Below are 19,136 nucleotides of genomic sequence, written 5' to 3'. Positions count from 1 at the left end.
TTTTCAAGTAACTAATTCCGCTTGCAGAGGATGCCTCTGGCACACTTCACAACAAAAAGAAACACCAGATGATTCGTGTCCATAACCAGTGGCCTCTACTCACATTCACAAAATAATTACAGGCAGAGTAAACACAGCATCAGAATAGGAGCTAGCCTTCCTAAACCACTAGGTCTTTCTTAGAAGGGATGCACCCCCCTTCCTGATAGATCACAACTATTTCCAGAATAAATCCAGCATGTACCAATTCGTTACTCCATTCTCTGAAACATCAGTGAACCAAATAACCCATTATTCATAATGAGCAGCTTTGGAAGATGTAGCTAACTTGTAGCTTCCACAACAGACTTCATGGGGACCACACCGCATCACTACCACCTACGTAGAGTGCAGGACACAGACAGAATCCATAGCAGGAATACTGTCCCAAACTCGAAAATACAATGTTTTTAAATGATTACGTACAAATTATTTCTCATAGGCAAGTGATTATAACAGGCAAAATGTATTAACTTATAAAATGCTAAAGAGACAAGTATTATAATATTCAGGAGGCTAAAGTTCACTGACTAGCTTTTTGTCTTTAGATCGGGATCTAAAAGGGACACACTGATTTATAGCTATCACTGCTTACTTTCCTGAAGTGTTTTATCCTAACCCGTTCTAGATACCTCTCTAAGTTGCCCCGAACTTTCGCCGCAGCATCAGAAATGCAAAGTTCTACCTTGCAAAAACAGCAAACCTTCCCATTACCTCCCTCCTAGGGCTGCTAAACGGTAATAAGAAAATGCAGCCATATCCATCTCTGTGAATGGATATAAAGTGACAGCAAGGAATGCACGCTGTCGATATTAAAAACATCATAAACGCAACCTACTGAGTCATCAGACATCAAAGACTGGTGCGTTTGCTTTTACGTGAAAAGCCAGACCCGCCCCAACACAGACCCCCAACCAGCCAGCCATTCCCAGCCACAGCACTGCAAATAGAGGCTACAATGGACCACAAGAAACAAAGTACACAGAACCCTGTGAGCTTAGCTAGGAAGGGGATCTGAGAGTCAGGCTTCTGAAAAGGCCCAGAATAGTAAAACTGTTTCTCAGGAAGAGTAATAATAACGCTCACAGCATAATTCTTCTCTACATTTTAAGAAAAAAAAATGTGTCTGTAGAGCTACAGAACAGTGTGCAAGGTAAAACCCACCAAGGAGCATAGCCTGGGTCCATCACAATGACTACACATTCCTCATGGGATTTACTTTATTGGATTTCACAGGATGCAGACATTGTAAATATCCTCATATTGTATACACACACACAGAGAGAGAGAGAGAGAGAGAGAGAGAGAGAGAGAGAGAGAGAGAGAGAGAGAGAGAGAGAGAGAGAGATGCACACAAAGAGACAAACAAAACAGCTGAGGAGACTCTACTGGGTGATTTTAGTTTACCCTGCTTCAGAAGACAGCAAACAGATAAAATATTTCCTGGAAAAATATTAATATCTGAGGGTATATTTTTCAGATTACAGCCTGGAAATAGTTTTATGATACTGAATTACACCCCTTCACTTCTCTTAAATAAATGGCTTCGCTTCTCTTGCTCTTCCGATGATGCCATATTTCAACTCTAAATTAATACCTCCCTTTGGTACAGAAGAGAATGAAGAAAAAAATGAGGCAGACAGGAAGACACGATAAGAGACCCACAAATGGCCATGGTCTCAAACTTTGTGTCTGTGGATCACTGTTCAACAAAAGGCCTTTAAAATGTTTTTTATTTGTAGCTTCTACTGAAAAAAAAAAAGGTAATAAAAATGGAAAGGCAAGAGCAATTTTCTTTAACATTCCTCGGCATGTCTTCTCTTTCAAGCCCCAGAAAAGTTAGTGCAGAGACATGCATAAAGCCATCGGGGCACCAAGCTGGACTCCAGCCATCCTCTGAGTCAGCGGCTTGCCAGGTGATTGCTCAGACAGAACTGCAAGGCTCCGCCGGAATGTTACAGAAAACACCAATCACAATAATCTCATTAATTGCACAGCTGTGATCACCTCCTTTCCAATGCTATGCATCCAACGTCTGCCCCAGGTATTTACAAACGGTGGGTGGGAGGAATCAGGAGGAATGGATGAACAACAGGAAGGGCTTCAGGACATCTGCTTCTCGTTTTCTCCCTAACCTGCCTCAGAACAAACCTTGAACCTCTCGTCACTGTTGGTTAACCATGCTCGGACCCATCCGCAGCCCTTCCTGCTCACATGTAGAAACTGAAACAGAAGTCACCTAAGTCTGCCCTGGGACCCACAGGAAGCACACTCCTCCCCCAATCAGGTGGTAATTTCCTGATATCAACCTGAAGCTACAAATCCTTCTTTACCCTCTTTCTCAGCCCAAGTCTAAGTGAGGCATTAGCTTCTCTTCAGCTAATCACATGCCTCAGTCAAGCACCTGAACCACTAAGAGCAGCTTCAGAGACAGGCAACAGGATGACTTCTAGGGTACAGAGCAGTAAGTAGAGTGACATGTGATTGTAACGTAAGTATGGTTCCTTTGAATGCAAAATGGCATGCTTAACATAAAGTGTACAAATTTAAATGCTTGTAGAGATGACAAGGTTTTACAAAGATGTGCAGTTACATGTGCATCTATGTGTTGGTGCATCTATATGTGTGAGCCCAGTAACAATTTTCTGATACGATAGAGGAAAGGAAAATATCTATGACCTTTGAACCACTTAATAATTGTATCTATTTGGACACAGTATTTAAACTCACTGTCTCCATCTGATAAATATGGATACTAGAGTTTGCATACTAAACAAATGACCCACAAGAAGAAACTAGCATATGGGCCCATCAATGAATATAACTGCCATTATTATTACTATTCAAGTAACATGTAATTTGAGAGCACAAATGTCAGTTAGGCACTATTTCAAATGAAACCTTTCCAATGCATTGAGTGTATCCTCATTCCACTGATTCTCTGACCTAAAAGGGCAAGCAATTTCCCATAAGCACCCTGTGAACCCTAGCAGGTGGGAGAGAAGCTTACCTTGTGGGCACAGGGACCTCGGTCAGGGCACCCAGCATGACAGCCTGCTGCAGCCGAACAAAGGCAATGAATGGAGTATCCAAGAAGTCAACCTCCCCGACAAGCACGTTGGAAGCTTCTGCATCACGTGGCAGTTTTTTCATAAATTTATTCTTCAACTGCACAGGAAGGGCCAAGAAAATACAATTTGTTTCAAGAGAGAGAAGAGTAAGAAAATATACCACGTCCATTCCTCATAGGAAATCTCTTGAAATGAGTCTTCACAGAGCAGTACTAGGCCAGACACTTTAATATTATGATTAACCATTATGTCATAGTAAACACCTATCTGTCCCTTCAAAAAAAAACTAAAGATGAAATAACATGGGATATATATATTATACACATACCCATACATATTAGTATGCAACATATCTCCATTAATCGATTTACACTCACTTAATACCCTATTGAGAATTTACAATGGTCTAAGCCAGAGGGCTAGCAGGAAGGAAAGACTCATTCCATACCCCTATCAGGTTCGTATTACCTTGGGGGACATAAAACATGATTTAAAGTAATGGAAAGTACTGAGAAGGAAAATGGGACAGATAAGAAAGTATTATTTCTCAGAGTTGTCAAGGAAGGCCTCTGAGGAAACACATTTGACAGTGGAGAAAGGATACAAACCATATGCAAAGACTTAGACTGAAAAACCAGGCAAGCAAAGGAATACTGGAAAGCCTTGGGACAGGAACAAGGTGGGTGGCTAACGGAGTAGTGCGAAGCCCTGTGTGGGAAGCTAAGAAGCAAAGAGAAGATAAGCCAACGCTGCATATACAATGGGGACCATGTCATGGGTCACTAGAGGCTATGGGAAAGAGCTGAGAAAGGTAGGAAGATGTCTCCTACATAACTTGAGCATGACTTGGGAGCCACCAGTATTAAAGGCCACAGAACAGAATAACACAACCCCGAGGGTGAGCATAGACTGAGAAAAGCACCAAGACTCAGACCCTTCATAGACACTCTATCCTTCATAGAGACAGAAAGCATTGTGGAAGACCATGGAGAAGAGCAGTGAAGAAGAAAACTAAGACTTTATCAACAGCCATAGAGGAAAGGCTGAAATGATGACCAGGTATTAGCAGCTGCATCCTAAGCTAGTGGAGTTTCCAAAAAGATGGATCGAAGAACCTAGCCCAACAGCCATGCTGGAAAATAAGAGTAGGTACAGTGGCCATCAGGGAACCACTGGAGACTGGGAGCACAGACCATTATGTTAAAAAAAAATATATTGGGCTGGAGAGATAGCTCAGAGGATAAGAGCACTGGCTGTTCTTCCAGAGGTCCTGAGTTCAATTCCCAGCAACCACATGATGGCTCACAGCCATCTACAATGAGATCTGCAGGCCAAACACTCACTGTATACATCATAAATAAATAAATGTTTAAAAAATATATATTGCTACAAAGAAAAGATGAGTAATGGGAAGGTCGGTGGAAGAGAGTGCAAAATGGAAAAAAAGTTTAGAAGTGTGGATATCACAGACCTTTAGAAAGTGAACAGAATGAGCTAATGGAGGCAGATTGCTGCTATAGGAACAGTAGAGAATAAGTACAAAAATAACTGCAAACCAAACATCCTGGAACTACCGAGCAGGGGTGGTATCCGCATCCCAGATAGAGGAGTCAACTGTACACAGGAACACAGCTTACAAACCTACCAAAAAAGCAGACTGGATGGGTTTGAACGTGGGTGATTTGAGAGACTTGCTAGGTGGTGATGAGGGCTTCTAAGGACTCATATTTCTGCAGTGAACCAAAAGTGAGCTGATGGTGAGGGGGAGGGAAGTGTGTGGAAGATTAGGGAGAGTGTAAAGCCATTTTTTCTCTCAGTGAAGGCTGCTGGACACAGTGGATTTGAAAGTTTCTCTAATACTCATTATTCGTTTATCCAATTCAGAGGAATTATTTCAGCAATAATGGACGGATAAAGATAAGAACTTGACAAAACCAGCCGGGCGGTGGTGGCGCACGCCTTTAATCCCAGCACTCGGGAGGCAGAGCCAGGCGGATCTCTGTGAGTTCGAGGCCAGCCTGGACTACCAAGTGAGTTCCAGGAAAGGCGCAAAACTACGCAGAGAAACCCTGTCTCGAAAAACCAAAAAAAAAAAAAAAAAAAAAAAAAAAAAAAAAAAAAAAAAAAAAAAAAAAAAAAAAAAAAAAAAAAAAGAACTTGACAAAACCACACAAAAGGCACTAACTTCCAATAAACACTTTTTACCCACTGTACATGTCTTACCCTTCAAGTCAAAAGTACCAGTGAGCTTAATTGTTTCTGCCATAGATTATTGCTAAGACAGGAAGTGGCAGGCATGGCCCAATATCCCCAATTAGTAAGAAGGCTCTGTTAACATTTTTCTTTCGATTTCTACTTAAAGAGTTTCTTAACTGGGGAAAATACATGAGATGAAAACTGATCTCTAGCCATCTATTACCCTCCATCACCTTCCATCACCACCCACGTGAAAAGGCGGCTCTCAGGTTAAAAAGCCAAAAAGGTGGGATCAAGATTGTGGGAATCAAAATAAATACGTTAACAGGTCAAAGCAGAGTACATATTCTTAGATATTAACAGCATGGTTACTTTAAGCAGTATGGAATTTTCCAAAGCTTCTACCACTCGGCACACATAAACCATATTAAAAATTATATTATAATGTCATTTATAAGAAAGCTGTATAGAACTAAAGAACATCTTGCTAAATGAAATAAATAAGACTCTGAATACAAATACCACGTTTTCTCTTATATCTCATAAATGTGATCTTGACTTAAATTTTATACACATGGGCATATGTATATAAAAATACAATGCAAATATAAAGAAGATGTGGTCTAAATGGAGGGAGAGAGGGACTAAGGGAATATAACGGAAGACAAACTACTGCATTTCCTTCTGTCGTATGCACAATATAGATTTCATAGACACAGATACATACATGTATATGTGAGACAGTGACATGAACGCACAAAGGGAGATTGTTTGGGCATGGGAAGAGACCAACCACCAAGGAGGGAGGGAAGATGGCGGAAGGTAGGGGGCTCAATGGGAGCAAAGTACAATGACATAGATGGATGGAAAGATAATGAAACCCCGTTATTTTGTACACTAACACAGCAAAAAGAAAAAAGAAGTACCTTTTTAACATACAGACGTGAAAAAGCAGCCCCACAAAAAGGTCTACGACAATCAAGTAGTCAAAAATTCTTATCACCTAGGAAGTTAATGAACGGTTCCCAAACACACAAAGCCGACTGGGGTATGGCTGGGTGGCCCACACACAGGCAAAATAAAGGCCTCAAACTCTTCCCAGAATAGTCCTTCTTTATGGACACAGAATGCAAAGCATAAAGGAATCTGACTGTCCACCCGTTCTCTTCTCTAGACTCTTGACTACAGGTAGCCAGGCATGCTAACTACAATCCCCTATGGTTACTGTACTTAAGGCTCTCAGACGTCCGACCGAGAAGCACCCTTCAGAGCTCAGCACAGCTTACTCTACTCAGGCCACTTCCTTGGAAACTTCAGTAGTCATTTCTAAATCACATGTTAGATGTTCCGAAGAAGGTAAGAGCAGTTCATTGGGAATAAACTCAATAGCCACTTTACTCATAATTCATTTGTAATAAATACTGTGAGTGGAAGAAATGGATTTTGTAGCAATGAAATCTGGATCAATAGACCATCACACTGTCCAGGAAAGTTATAAGAGCTTTTAGGGCTCAACTGCAAAAACGATGCAGCTCCCAAAACATGCAGAATATCCAGTCTGCTAAATAGCCAACAGTGTCTGGCTGGCTCTTTCACACTTTCACTGAGATTATTGTATTCCTATAATTCAGTCCTCAGATGAATCTTTCCTATTGGAACACACGTCTTGGGTGGTCTTGTCTCATGCTTTTAAGATTCACCTACTCACTGATGACTCACAAATACATATCTTCAGCCAGAACCTTTCCCAAAACTCCAGACCTGCAACACCTTCATCTGGATTTCTAACATGCATTCCATTGCACACATCCAAAATGAGCCTTTCTAATAGTGTCTCCCTCCATCCCACCCCATAAGCTGCCAGCTCTTCTTGCATTCCTCACTCCTGCTGAACAGCAATCCCATTCTTCCATACCTCAGCCCCAAGACTTTGCTGTCAGCTTCAACCCTTCTCTTTCTTCCATACCCAAGTCCATTCTGTCAGCAAATCCTCATAGATTTACAATCACACTGTATCTAGAATCCCACTGTTTCCTGACCACCTTCAATGTCACCGCCCTGGTCCATGCTACAATCATTCTCACTGTGGCACCAGCTTCCTGCCTAGATTGCCATTTTCTGCCTTTGTTCCCCAACTATTAATGAAATCAGCCAGATCAAGTATATCAGGAGCCAGATCATTTCATCCCTGTACTCAAAACTCTCTATTGGCTGTCATTTCATGAGGTGAATTCAAGGCAGTTATGAAAACTCCTGAGTCCTAGCAACATCCAGAGGCCATCAGCTCCATGCCCTGATCTCCTTCCATTTTCTCCCGGTCTTGGCTGGAGCAACCATTCCAGCCTCCACACCCTCATCCATATGCCTGAGGCCTGCTCAGCTCAGGTCCTTCTGTCATAGCTGCTGTTTCTCTCTACAAGAAGTTGTACAGGGTCCCCTTCCTCGGTCTTTTATTAGCTACGAAAGTCACTCTCTCAGTAGAGAGACTGTCTCTACTCATATGAGTCAAGATTTCTACTCCTTCTTCTCCCAAACACTTCCCATTCCTCTCTCTGCCTTGGTTGTTGTTCCTTGTACTTCTCAAACATACCATACAGACCTCTAATCTTCATTATCCACTTCCCCACCACAATATAAGCTCCCTATAGGTGAACTGGTCACCTAATGTGCTCAGTGTTGGGTGCCCTATGCCTTGAAGTGTGCCTGAAAAGAAAGGTTAATAGCTGCAGCATGAATGAAAGGCAATTCTGACTTCTAGACTTTTCCTTCCCCTTCTTTTTGTTTATATTTTTAACTTTTTTTCCATCCTATGTGTCTGTGCACATGTGTGTATGGGTTTGTTTTTGTGTATATGGGTCTATAGGGGTATGTGTATGCACACGGAGCCAGACGGTGAAGTTGGGAATCACCCTTGGTAGCTCACCCACATAATCCAATCAACTCTCTCCCTTAGTTGGGTCTTTCAATAAAATCCAGAGTTGCCAATTTGGTGAGTCTCAGTAGCCAACTTACTCTGGTAGTTCCCTATCTCTGCCTCCTGGGGTGGAATAGTAGGTGGGCTACCACACCTACCTCTTCAGCTCATAACTCTAGTCCTCATGCTTCTACAGAAAGTGCTTAACCACTGAGCCACCTACGCAGCCCTCCTCTGTCTTTAAGAAGTCAGTCAGTCAGTCATATCCCACTTGACCACAAAAGCAAACAAAAGGCCTGGATATGGCCACTGTCAGTAAAGTCCTTCCCTAACAAGAGCAACTGGTGAAAAGGATATATGCACGATCCACACGAGAAAGCAAATGCTTTTGTTAGAGCACTTGTATCTAAATGTGTAAAAATCCACATCCTCCCAGTCAGTAGTGGTTGTTCCCTACCAGGCTGGAAGGAGTGTCTCAGGACCATCATACCAGGGAAGGGTGAGGTCAGAACCAAAAGCTAAACAAAAGCTGGAGAGAAAATGTGTGGCGAGAGGGATAGCTGAGGCCCTAGTCTCAGTCTTCCACGTCCTGCAGCCCCTCTAAGAATTCTGCCCCAGTTAAGAAAACCACTGCATCCCGCTTCAGGCTTAAATTACTTTGGAGTGCGTTCCGATCCACTGCAGAGCCCAGCAACAATAGTGGATCTGACAGATGAGCTGAGGAACACCAGGTTACATAAAACTGAATAAGCTTCTGCACCAGGGCCGTGCTTAGAGCCTTTAATAAGCCTGTATGCCTCAGAGTGCTTCATCTCCCACCAGAAGATGAGGCACATTATGGTATGAGATCTGATCACAAAATGTTGCTTTGGATGGAAATGCTTTCCTCGTTCATCTAACCCCACTCTCTTGGTCAAACTGTATGGGTGCCTATGATGCTCGGGGTCTTACTGCAGGCACTAGGGAGAACAGACAGATTCCACACTCCTGACATTCCCAGTGCAATGGAGAAGCTAATTCAGAAATAGCTGCACTGAAAGAAGAAACATAAATAACCTGAAAGTTACACTGTACAGTGGGAGGTCAGAAAACATAGCAATCCACACCCAGTAACAAGGTTCGAGGAGGGTGCCTCTCTGAGTCAAAGTTGAAAAATCTACACCATAATATCGGCTTATCAAACACTGATTCAGAAGTTATCTTTTTAAGGGGTGCAACAGTATCTGATAAAGGAAAATATAATGGCTGAAATATGAAAGCTGATTCTAAGCTTATACAATAAACTTTGAACAATCATAAAATACTAAGAGAAAATTGTACAGATTAAACAGCAAGGCATCACAAAAGGCAATAACAGACCATGAGAATAAGAACAAAATACAAGGCTTATAAATCGGGCTGAAAGTCTTCCAATAAAATCATCTGGATTGAATTCCAAAGATAAAGTCTGACACATTCCTTCCTTATAGATCATTAGTTGTTTCTCCTAGGGAATGCCCTGGCTGGATTGTATGCAGGGTCAAATACAAGAACACACACAGTGCAGAGAAATCCCTTTAGCCAACCTTGATTTCAGAGAAACAGATTCCAAACAGCTGCCTTTGGAGCTACAATCACCAAAATATACTTTGGCTAGCTCAGCAATTTTGCGACTTCTTTTTTCTTTTTTTTTTCCTTTTGGCTTCTTTACCAGATTTTAATATAAGCAATGCATCCAGATGTGTGCATACTTTGAGCTGCTTTTTAGTGTTTTCTCTCCTCCACAGTGAGATATTGCCCTATTTTCTTAGACCTCTACAACTTGCCCTCTGCCACGAATGCTTCCCTTACAGTTTCTCAAGCATCCTTCCTCTCACGGTGATTTCTGTGAATCTGGTGAGCATGGCACTGGCATGTCAAGAAACTAGAAATTCTGAATGGACAAAGCAGAATAAAGCATAAAAATGGTGAGATGACAGTTTTGTTCCGAAATGGGAAAACTGTTCATCCACAAAGGACAGTACCCCACAGCTCAGTGAAACAATCAAATCTTTCAATCCCCACTTAGATCTTAGGTTCTCCTACCATCTTGAAGGAAAAGACATTTGAATAGTTAAAGTTTCACAGATGGGGCCCATCACAATATAGCCCCTAATTAATTTTTATTAGTATAACCACTGGGGAACAGCAGGCCCTTGTACCACCTTGGCTGCATACTCACACCTAGCAGAATCACCTTTGAGTAGACCCAACCTACCACAGCCCTCGGAAAGTGGCAGGTATTAAAAACTTTCTTTCTCTCCCCATAATTATTGCATTATAATAATTACATCCAGGAAAGTATGGTTTCTCAGCTCACCCCTCCTGGTGTCTACATACTGAAACTATCCTGGCTACCTAAGCAAAGGTATTGCTCTTGGACTTGCTATTCATGTTTCTCTCTCTGTCCTTGTTTTCTTGATTTCCAGTTATTGTCTTGTTTTCTTTTGGGAATTTCCAGCTGCTATTCTTCCCCAATTGATACGAAGTCATCTATCAAGTTCAATGTCATTGTGCATTACCCTGGCTCCAGATCCTTCCCTGTAGATGATTTCTGTGTAGGGTCAGATAGTTACCATGCCTGCTGATGTGCTTCTGATTTTCTCCACTTGCCATACTATCATGGCAGATTTGTCAGAAGTACCTCCTTTCAATCTCAAAAGAAAAAATATAATCCCCTTGCATTTGAACCTCACTGGGATTTTCTTATGGAAAGCCTGACATACTATGTTACATTATAATGGCCTGTTATAGAAATTTAACACTTAAGGAATACCAAAGCACGGGGGGAAAGCCTAGGGAAAATATCCATTTGTGAACTACTGTGTTCTCTGAGATTGCATCTACTCACTCTATGCAAAAATATTGTTATAACAAAACACTTTACTGTCTAATCATCTTACTGTGTTCTGCCTCTGCCTGTTACCTTCTCTATGCCTACAGAGAAGTAGCCAGATAAAAGCTTGACAAATACAATGGATTTTTTTTTAATGAGAGCTTTATGGTGCCCTGCAGACAATGGGCTTATTAGCTGCTTTCTCTAACAGCAATGCAACATACTAAGAAGACTCGACATGTTCATCTACCTGACTGATTAGTAGACTCTCTGTGTCATGGCTATGTTATATGTCTCTGTCATAATAGTTGACTATGAACCTATGGATTCTCATAATTAGATTCTGTATGGCTGTGACTGTCGGGAGCTAGCAGTTGTATACTTGGTTCACTACATAGAGACCCAGCTTTCACTAAGTATGATTCCAAGCTAAATATTTGCATGGCCCATTTCAACCTACATGTCAACCAATAGCAAAATAAATAATACCTGAAAGGAGATAGTGTCATCCATAATAGCAAATTCTCTTCACGGTGATATTTAGTCAGAAATTAGCAGGGCTTATTAGTGAACCAGATCAACTGACTGGTATATAAGACAAACAAACAGAAATTAGCCACAGCCTTAAAGCAGAGTTACCCAGCAATGTTATTAGACACAAGCTTCCAAAAGATTTTACTACATCTTAAAATATTGATTATAAGATGTAGGATTTTAGCACAATGTATTGTAAAGGCAAAATAGTTGTCTTAGAGATTAAAATGTATCACTGGATTGTTAAATCCAATATTACTTATAATTTACATGCAAAACACATTCAAATGTAGAATGTAGCCAAACCTGTGCATTCACTATAACTCATGGCCTTAATGACAAGTCTTATAAAAGAAAGGCTACGATTTAAAGATCTATGTGTATAGATGAGGGTTTGGCTCAATACATGAGGGTTTGACTCAATGAGAGGGCACATGGCTAGTGTGCACAAGGCCCTGGATGTGACCCCCGCACATACTGGCATACAACTAATAAATGAAACAAAAAAATAGCGTATGAACTCTAGAGAAGGTCAAAGGAAGTAAATACTAATTAAAAATCAATAAAATGGAAAACAAGCAAGTACATACATCCTATCGATTGTATTTTATGACTTGACAGGTGTTATCTTAGCTCATTTGTCTAAGGAGCTTTTTTCTTGAGAGTTCATAAAATCTAAACTGTTTACCATTGCTTATAATGTTACTGGTACTTATCAACTGCGATGTGATCTGAGGTTTCCAAAATACACAAAGTTTGAGAGCATATAAAGTCACTAAGACGCCAGAAGGCTGTGTGGTTCTACTCTTACTTTTTAAAACACCCTTCAACTTCTGTCTTTCCATTTTTAAGAACTACAACTTCAAAATAAAAACAATTGCCTGAAGGTGAAAAATTGATTTTATAATTTTTTTTCTTTCCAAATTTAGAGATCTCACCACCATTAATGCAAATGAGCCTTCAAAGCAAGATGTTTACAAATGGCTATCCAGCTAAATATAACGTTAAGTGGGTCTAATTTCCTAAACAGGATGAAATTTCAAGCAATGACCTCATTTAAGAATCGAAATCTCTAAGCCACATTTTGTGTCTGGTATTATATAAAAAATAACACTGTTAAACAGGCATTTAGCTTTTAGTAATTTTAAGGCATGTTCATGTTTGCTACTTTAATTGACTTAGAGCTAACTTATGAAAAAAATTGTATTCTATCATTTTGAAGATGAAGAAAACTGAGATCCAAAAAATGTAAGGATGTCCACTAAACTCAGTGAGCTAAGTTGCTAGGCCAGGACTTGAACACAGAGCATCCGGGCATGTCATTGCGTGGTGAAACTTTTATATGTCCCACAAATACATTTGAATACCTCAATTTTAGAAGCTCTTGACCTAAAAGTCTCTGAGCCTTTCACGTAGCAAACCAGAGTTGAAACATCTGCACGAATAACCTTTAAAAATCATGATGAGCACATTTTAAAAAATATTAATAGTATTTAACTGCATAAAATAAACAGCTGAGAGAGAGAGAGAGAGAGGGAGGGAGGGAGGGAGGGAGGGAGGGAGAGAGAGAGAGAGAGAGAGAGAGAGAGAGAGAGAGAGAGAGAGAGGGAGAGAGAGGGAGAGAGAGAGAGAGAGAGAGAGTTGGGGCATTTTTTTTTCAAAGTTCCTTCCCTTCATTGAATGCCATAAACCCCACAAATTGTTAACACGGGTTCCCCATTCCATGTCTCAAGGATGGACTTGAAACATACATTATTTTGTGTGGTAGGAGATTCCCACCGCCTGCCTGCCTGCCCAGCCTTCTCCTTAAATGCTGCACTTCCAATTATACCTCCTCACTCTAGCCTGGCACTATGGGAAGGGTAAGTCTGGTCCTGATTTCCTTGATCTCCCCAGACATTCCCTAGTCTGTCCGCTGTAATTGTATTTGGCACAAGGCATCCCTGACACACTGGCTGACTCTCATTAGACCACAAGTACACTAAAGAAGGTAAAGTATCTCTTAAAAAAAAAAAAATCATGTATTATTCAACTTTGTTTCCCCGGTGCCTTGCAGTCCGAGCCCTGCAGTAAGTGCTCAGGAAACATTTAACATAAATTCTCAGATTAATTAACTAATCCTATGTGACTAATCCTAGGTTATAGCATCAGAATCCTTTGCAGAGGCAAGTGTGAAATGGAGAGCCCCAGAGAAGGTGTTCCCCTGGGTGCTAGCAAATTGCTGAAAGGTAAGTCTTCAGTAATACAGTGAAAGTTTTTGCTGTTCCGGAACAGGTAACCACGCATTGCCAACCAACACTACCCAATGTCTTTCTTTAATTTCTGTAGAAGTACTTGACAGTGATAACCTGTGCTGGAGTTTTTTCTGCAAGCTTTTGAAAGGGACCCCTGCCTGTGGAGCTTAGCTACACCATGATTTCCTTCCTCACCTAAGATTTAAATATCATATTAATAAGATGGGGATGTACCTTTGTTCTCCAAACACACAAAGGACTTCAATGATTATTTTTAAATTATTGACGGTAATAACTGACAATGATTACTAATATTCTTTCTTATCAGTGATCACCGGCTATGTACTGTGCCAGGAGTGCTTCATGCATCATTCTTACATTTTTGTAAACCAGCTACCATTTCTGGCTCCATTTGCCCATGAAGAAAGTGAGATGTGGGGATTACAATAACTTGAGGGAGATCAGAAAAAGAGAAAAGGCTACGCCAAGAGTCAGGTCAAAGGCTTGCTGTCCACCATCTTTGTAATCAGACACAGCTGTCGGCATATCTGGGCTCTTGCCCACACAAGACATGAGACCCTGGACAATCTGCTTCATTTCTTTAAGCTCAGTTTCCTCATCTGGAAAATGGGAATCACAAAAGACTACCTCATAGAGCTAGCTGTTAAGAGGAGTAAAGGAGGTAATAATTGAATGCTCATACACAATCAACATATTGAGTGAAGAAACGCAGCAACTCTGAATCAAAGTCACCTCGGCGGTGCCTGGAGAGTGAAAACATTACAGAGAAAATACAAGGTAGACCAGACTGGGTGGATTGCCGAGGTATAGAAGATTTTTAAAAAAGGCAGAAAGAGCCTTGGATGGAGCACAGCATAGGAACTGGGGCTCTTCAAAAGCCTAATACTCCTCCATGGCGAAGGCAAACACCACAGCAACGCTGGTGATTCACCGACACTTCAGTGAAGATCTGACTGGCACTCAACATACCTGTGCCCTTATTTAACCTACAGAACAGTCGCTAATAAAACCAGAGTTAGCGACTCCATCTGCAGACAACCCTGCGAGTCACATATTATGCTACAGTGGAGAAGCTTCCAAGATTGTGCCAGAGCTAGCAAAATAGATATTCAATAAACGGTGACTTTGTAACTGCAACATAGTCTGAATATAACCCTCAAAAACCCAGAAAGAGATGATGGACAAAATAAAGCTTTTCTTTCCCAAAGGAATAAACTAAACTACTGCTCACACACCTCCACTTTAAATGCAAATATAACCTTCCAAATTTTGAAGGGAAAACTCTTCCCTCAGTTTGGAGCTCAGGCTTAAAGATGTGTAACTACAGTTTGGAAACTCCCCAGGGGAGTTAATCGTGCCAGATGGTATAGACTCATGAGCTTTGACTTCAAGAATATTGCAGAGAGATTCACCCATGATGAGGCTACCCCATCCAATGGACCAAAGGCTGAGTTGAGCGTGGATGGTTCAATGCAACTACTATATGAAATAAATATAATTCCTCATGATGACTGCACCATTGTATTTATCTGAATTCCCCTCAGAACGGCACACTTGTCCTTGAACAACTGTGCTCAGCAAAGGAAAGGGGGAAAAAATCCTTTATTTCTAATTCTGGATCTACCTATTAATATCTAAAAGGCAGCATTTGTTAACAGTCTTCCCGCTTCCACCCCAAAAGGAAGATTTTAAACATAGGGTTCCTCTCATTGCCCGGCAACCTCTAGCTGCCATGGAGGAAAGAAGGTTGCACAGGGAACAACCAGATGAAGTCAAAACAAACAAACACAATTAGCATTGTGGGGTTAGGGACTTTAAGAGGAAATTACAGTTTCAGGAGAAATGTTTTACATGTATTCTCTGCACACCCCCCAGCCAGGGTAACTAATCAAATGCACAGACTACTCTATCAGAAACATGAAGTTCCAGGCCTGAGAGGTGGGAGGGGGAATCATCAGAGGTAACGTAGGCAACCAAGAGTTGAAAGTTAATGGCTCAGGAAAACAAACACCATGCAGAAGGCTTTTCTTGTGAAGAAACCGAAAACCAGTGTCCCAAACATCACCTAACCTTGGCCGACCCCCAAGCGGCCCACTAATGTAACAAAGCTCGGCCCTGGGCCCCATATAAATCTGAGACCTGATGCTTCAGACCTCAGAGCTACTATTTGACTTCTCTTCACTTGGAGCCCCCTCACTAAGAATAGGAAGTAGCAGCGGCTTATAATTTGGGGTCCCTGTCAAGGTTGTAGGGAGTTCATGGGTACCTTAAGTTACATGCAATTACTGAGCCTTCATCTCATTGCACATTTTTAACTAAAGGGACTCCTAGTTTTATCATGAATTCAAATGGATCCTTGACATATAAAAAGCTTAAATATCAAAGCATTATACAGTTTTCCAATTGAAAACATGGTCAGTGAAAACAAAACTGTTCCTCTCTGAGGATGAGGGCTGTATAGACTTCAAATATAAGAGTTTTGTACGTCAAGGAATGAGAAATATGTGTTTTTAAGCACTAGAGGATGGGAGCCACAGAACACTGTGGTCAGGAAAACGTGCCTCTGTCCTCCAGATGTGTCAATGGCAAGAGCATCTTTCCCAGCTAACTCCTACTCAGAAGATTCTGGAACTGGAAGGGACATGGAAGAGCTCATTAACTGGCTCTCCCGTGACCCAGAGGAAACTAAAGGTATCTTCTTCAATGTCACACTCCTAGAAGATCAGATATTCTCTCTTGAGCCCACCTCCATTCTTTTCCCACTGAGAAAGGAAACAGCTGAAATGATAACCTACTAAAGTGCTTTTAAAAATAAGTCACAATGGTTAAATGTAGAAGTAATTCCAGTCAACAAATGGCACGAGGCAACAAAAGTCAGCTGTAGGGCTGACAAGTCCACCTAACTCCTAAAATGTGTGTGAATGGATACTCTAATACCTAAAGATTCAGGTTGAAACAAGAACTTGTCAATCAAAATCCGCGAGGGTGGGGGGGGGGTTAGCAGGAGAAAAGTGCACTCTCTATTGACTTCCAAATGACTACTATCAATTCTCTGAGAACTGAATACTACCCTCTGCGAAGCGCTGAAGCCAGGTCCTTCCAGGGCTCGGATGTACAAGCGACCATATGGCCCTAGAACAGCACTTCAAACAGGCAGCTGTATGGCTATAATTAAATCTGTAGTAGTCATGCTATTATTTATTCAGCAAGTTTTTTTTTTTCATGTACTCTTCACCAAGGTCTCCAAGAACATGTACCAAATTAGAACAATAGAGAATAGTGACAAAGTAAAAAAGAGGAAATGAGGGAAGAGTATGTTTCTGACAACCAGGAAGTTTCCCTATGAGCTTCTTATTCTTCTGTACTTGGGACTAAAGCCATCAGAGGTGACTGTCCCTTGAGTCTATGAACACTGAGTCTGTGAGTCCCCTCCATTCCTTTATTCCAGGGCATATTCCAACCCCAAATTCTGCCTCTCATTTTGTGTGTGTGCATGTGTGCGTGTGTGCGTGTGTGCGTGCGTGTGCATTTGCGTGTGTGTGTGTGTGTGTGTGTGTGTGTGTGTGTGTGTGTGTGTTCATGTGTGTGAGAGTTGGGCTCAGAGGTCAACGTTAGGCCTTGGTCTTCACCTTCCACTTTGTCGGAGACAGGCTGCTTGTCACTGTATACCCTAGATTAGCTGGCCTGCAAACTTCCAGGCATTCTCCAGTCCCTGCCTCCCATGTCACCACAGGAACACAGGGATTACAGACATCTATTATCAAGCCCATGGGTCCTTGAGATTCAAACCCAGGTCCTCATGTTTGCACGGCCAATGCTGTGCCCACTGAGTCATCTCCCCGGGCCCAGCTTCTCATCTTTTTATCAATGTGCCCTTCATCAAAACAAAAACTCTTAAAGAGTGCAAAGATTGCCTGGTCCAATTTGTGTGTCTACTCGAACATTCTATAGAAAGAAAAAGGCATTCAGCTCAAGAATTAGTGCACACGTCCCCTCTGCCCCCACAGTCTCTAACAATTTCTACTCCCTTCTCTGGTTATCCAACACAACATTACTTACTGATTGGTTTCTAAGTCTACAATGTGAACCCCTGAAAGCAAGGATGGGACCCAGGCCACTCTTGTCGTGTTTGTTCCTAATACAGTGAATGTAACTGTTCACCAGGTTAAAGACCTCTGACAGTCACATGCCCTGAGCAGAACTCTCTGGGTGTCTCATTACTGTTGAGCGCTCAGAAAAGAAAATGTGGTATATCAATGTATTTGAGTTCTTCGATTTGACATGCATAGTGATGATTTAGACCACAAGTTGTCACGTATTTCCTGTGACGGAGGCTTTTCAGATGACAGAAAAACTCAGTTACACATTCAAATGTTTAACACCATCGTAATGGTAACTGTTCTTAGTCCGTCAGGCAGGTAAACACAGGCCACTGGCTAACTCTGATCCAAGGCCATAGTTTGCTTGCTTTCTGCAATTTTGAAACCCATTGCTGAACATAAACGTTAAAGTTTAGGCCTTAAATCTCCTTCAAAGACCCATGTGTTAAAAGCTTAGTTCCCAGTCTGTGGTGCTGCTGGGACAAAAAGCCAGTAAAAAAGTGGAACGTAGTAGGAGATCTTCAAATTCTCAGAGGAATTCTTGAGGGAGCTCTTTGACATCACATCCTTTACTTCCCAGACAAATGGTCAACAGCTTTGTGTCACTGTGATATGCTGACACATCCTGAATCTAAAAGCAATGGGGTCAATGAATCAGGGAGCTGAAACCTGTGAGCCAAAAGAAATCATTTCTCTTTACAGCCAATTCTCTCTGATATATATTACAGTAACAGAAGGCTGATGTGAAAATATTTAATCAAAACTTAAAGTATGTGATTGGCTTTAACAGCTATAGAAGGTGTCGTTAGAGAAAAGCACATTGTGTAATGAGATCTTGTAATCAGGTACTAGCCTAGGCCGGGGATTCAGAGGCCTTCCCCGAAAGAGGTAACATTTACAGAGAAATAGAGAGTGGGTGTAAACTGCCTCTGGGGAATAGCACTGTAGCTGAAAGAAATGGCATGTGCAAATGCCCAGGCAAGAAAGTGAGTGGCATGGTATCAGAGCAGGAAGACGTCCCTGTGGCTGTAATAACTCATCAATGAGAACCTTGCATGTCCATGGGAGAGAGACTCCAGGTGGGCTATGCAGGACTCTGAATGTCACTCTGGGCTTCCCTGGGAAGACAACACACTGTCATCAGTGAGCAATGTGTCTGCAGTGAGCAATGTG

General features: G+C 41.6%; 1 protein-coding gene across 5 annotated transcripts in view; it reads right to left on the bottom strand.

Annotated features, from left to right (window-relative positions):
• Positions 1-19,136, bottom strand: part of Slc4a4 (solute carrier family 4 member 4) — a 336,420-nt gene that overhangs the window by 114,101 nt on the left and 203,183 nt on the right. For all 5 annotated transcript variants that reach the window (XM_076546591.1, XM_076546588.1, XM_042257613.2 and 2 more), the window contains one exon: positions 3,050-3,207. In XM_076546591.1, the coding sequence (XP_076402706.1) occupies positions 3,050-3,207 (158 nt within the window). The remainder of the gene's footprint in view (positions 1-3,049; positions 3,208-19,136) is intronic.

The sequence above is a fragment of the Peromyscus maniculatus genome, chromosome 10 (genome assembly GCF_049852395.1).
Source record: "Peromyscus maniculatus bairdii isolate BWxNUB_F1_BW_parent chromosome 10, HU_Pman_BW_mat_3.1, whole genome shotgun sequence".
In the NCBI taxonomy this organism is placed as follows: domain Eukaryota; kingdom Metazoa; phylum Chordata; class Mammalia; order Rodentia; family Cricetidae; genus Peromyscus; species Peromyscus maniculatus.
The sequence above is the reverse complement of the archived record's forward strand: the minus strand, read 5'-3'. Positions and strand labels throughout refer to the sequence as shown.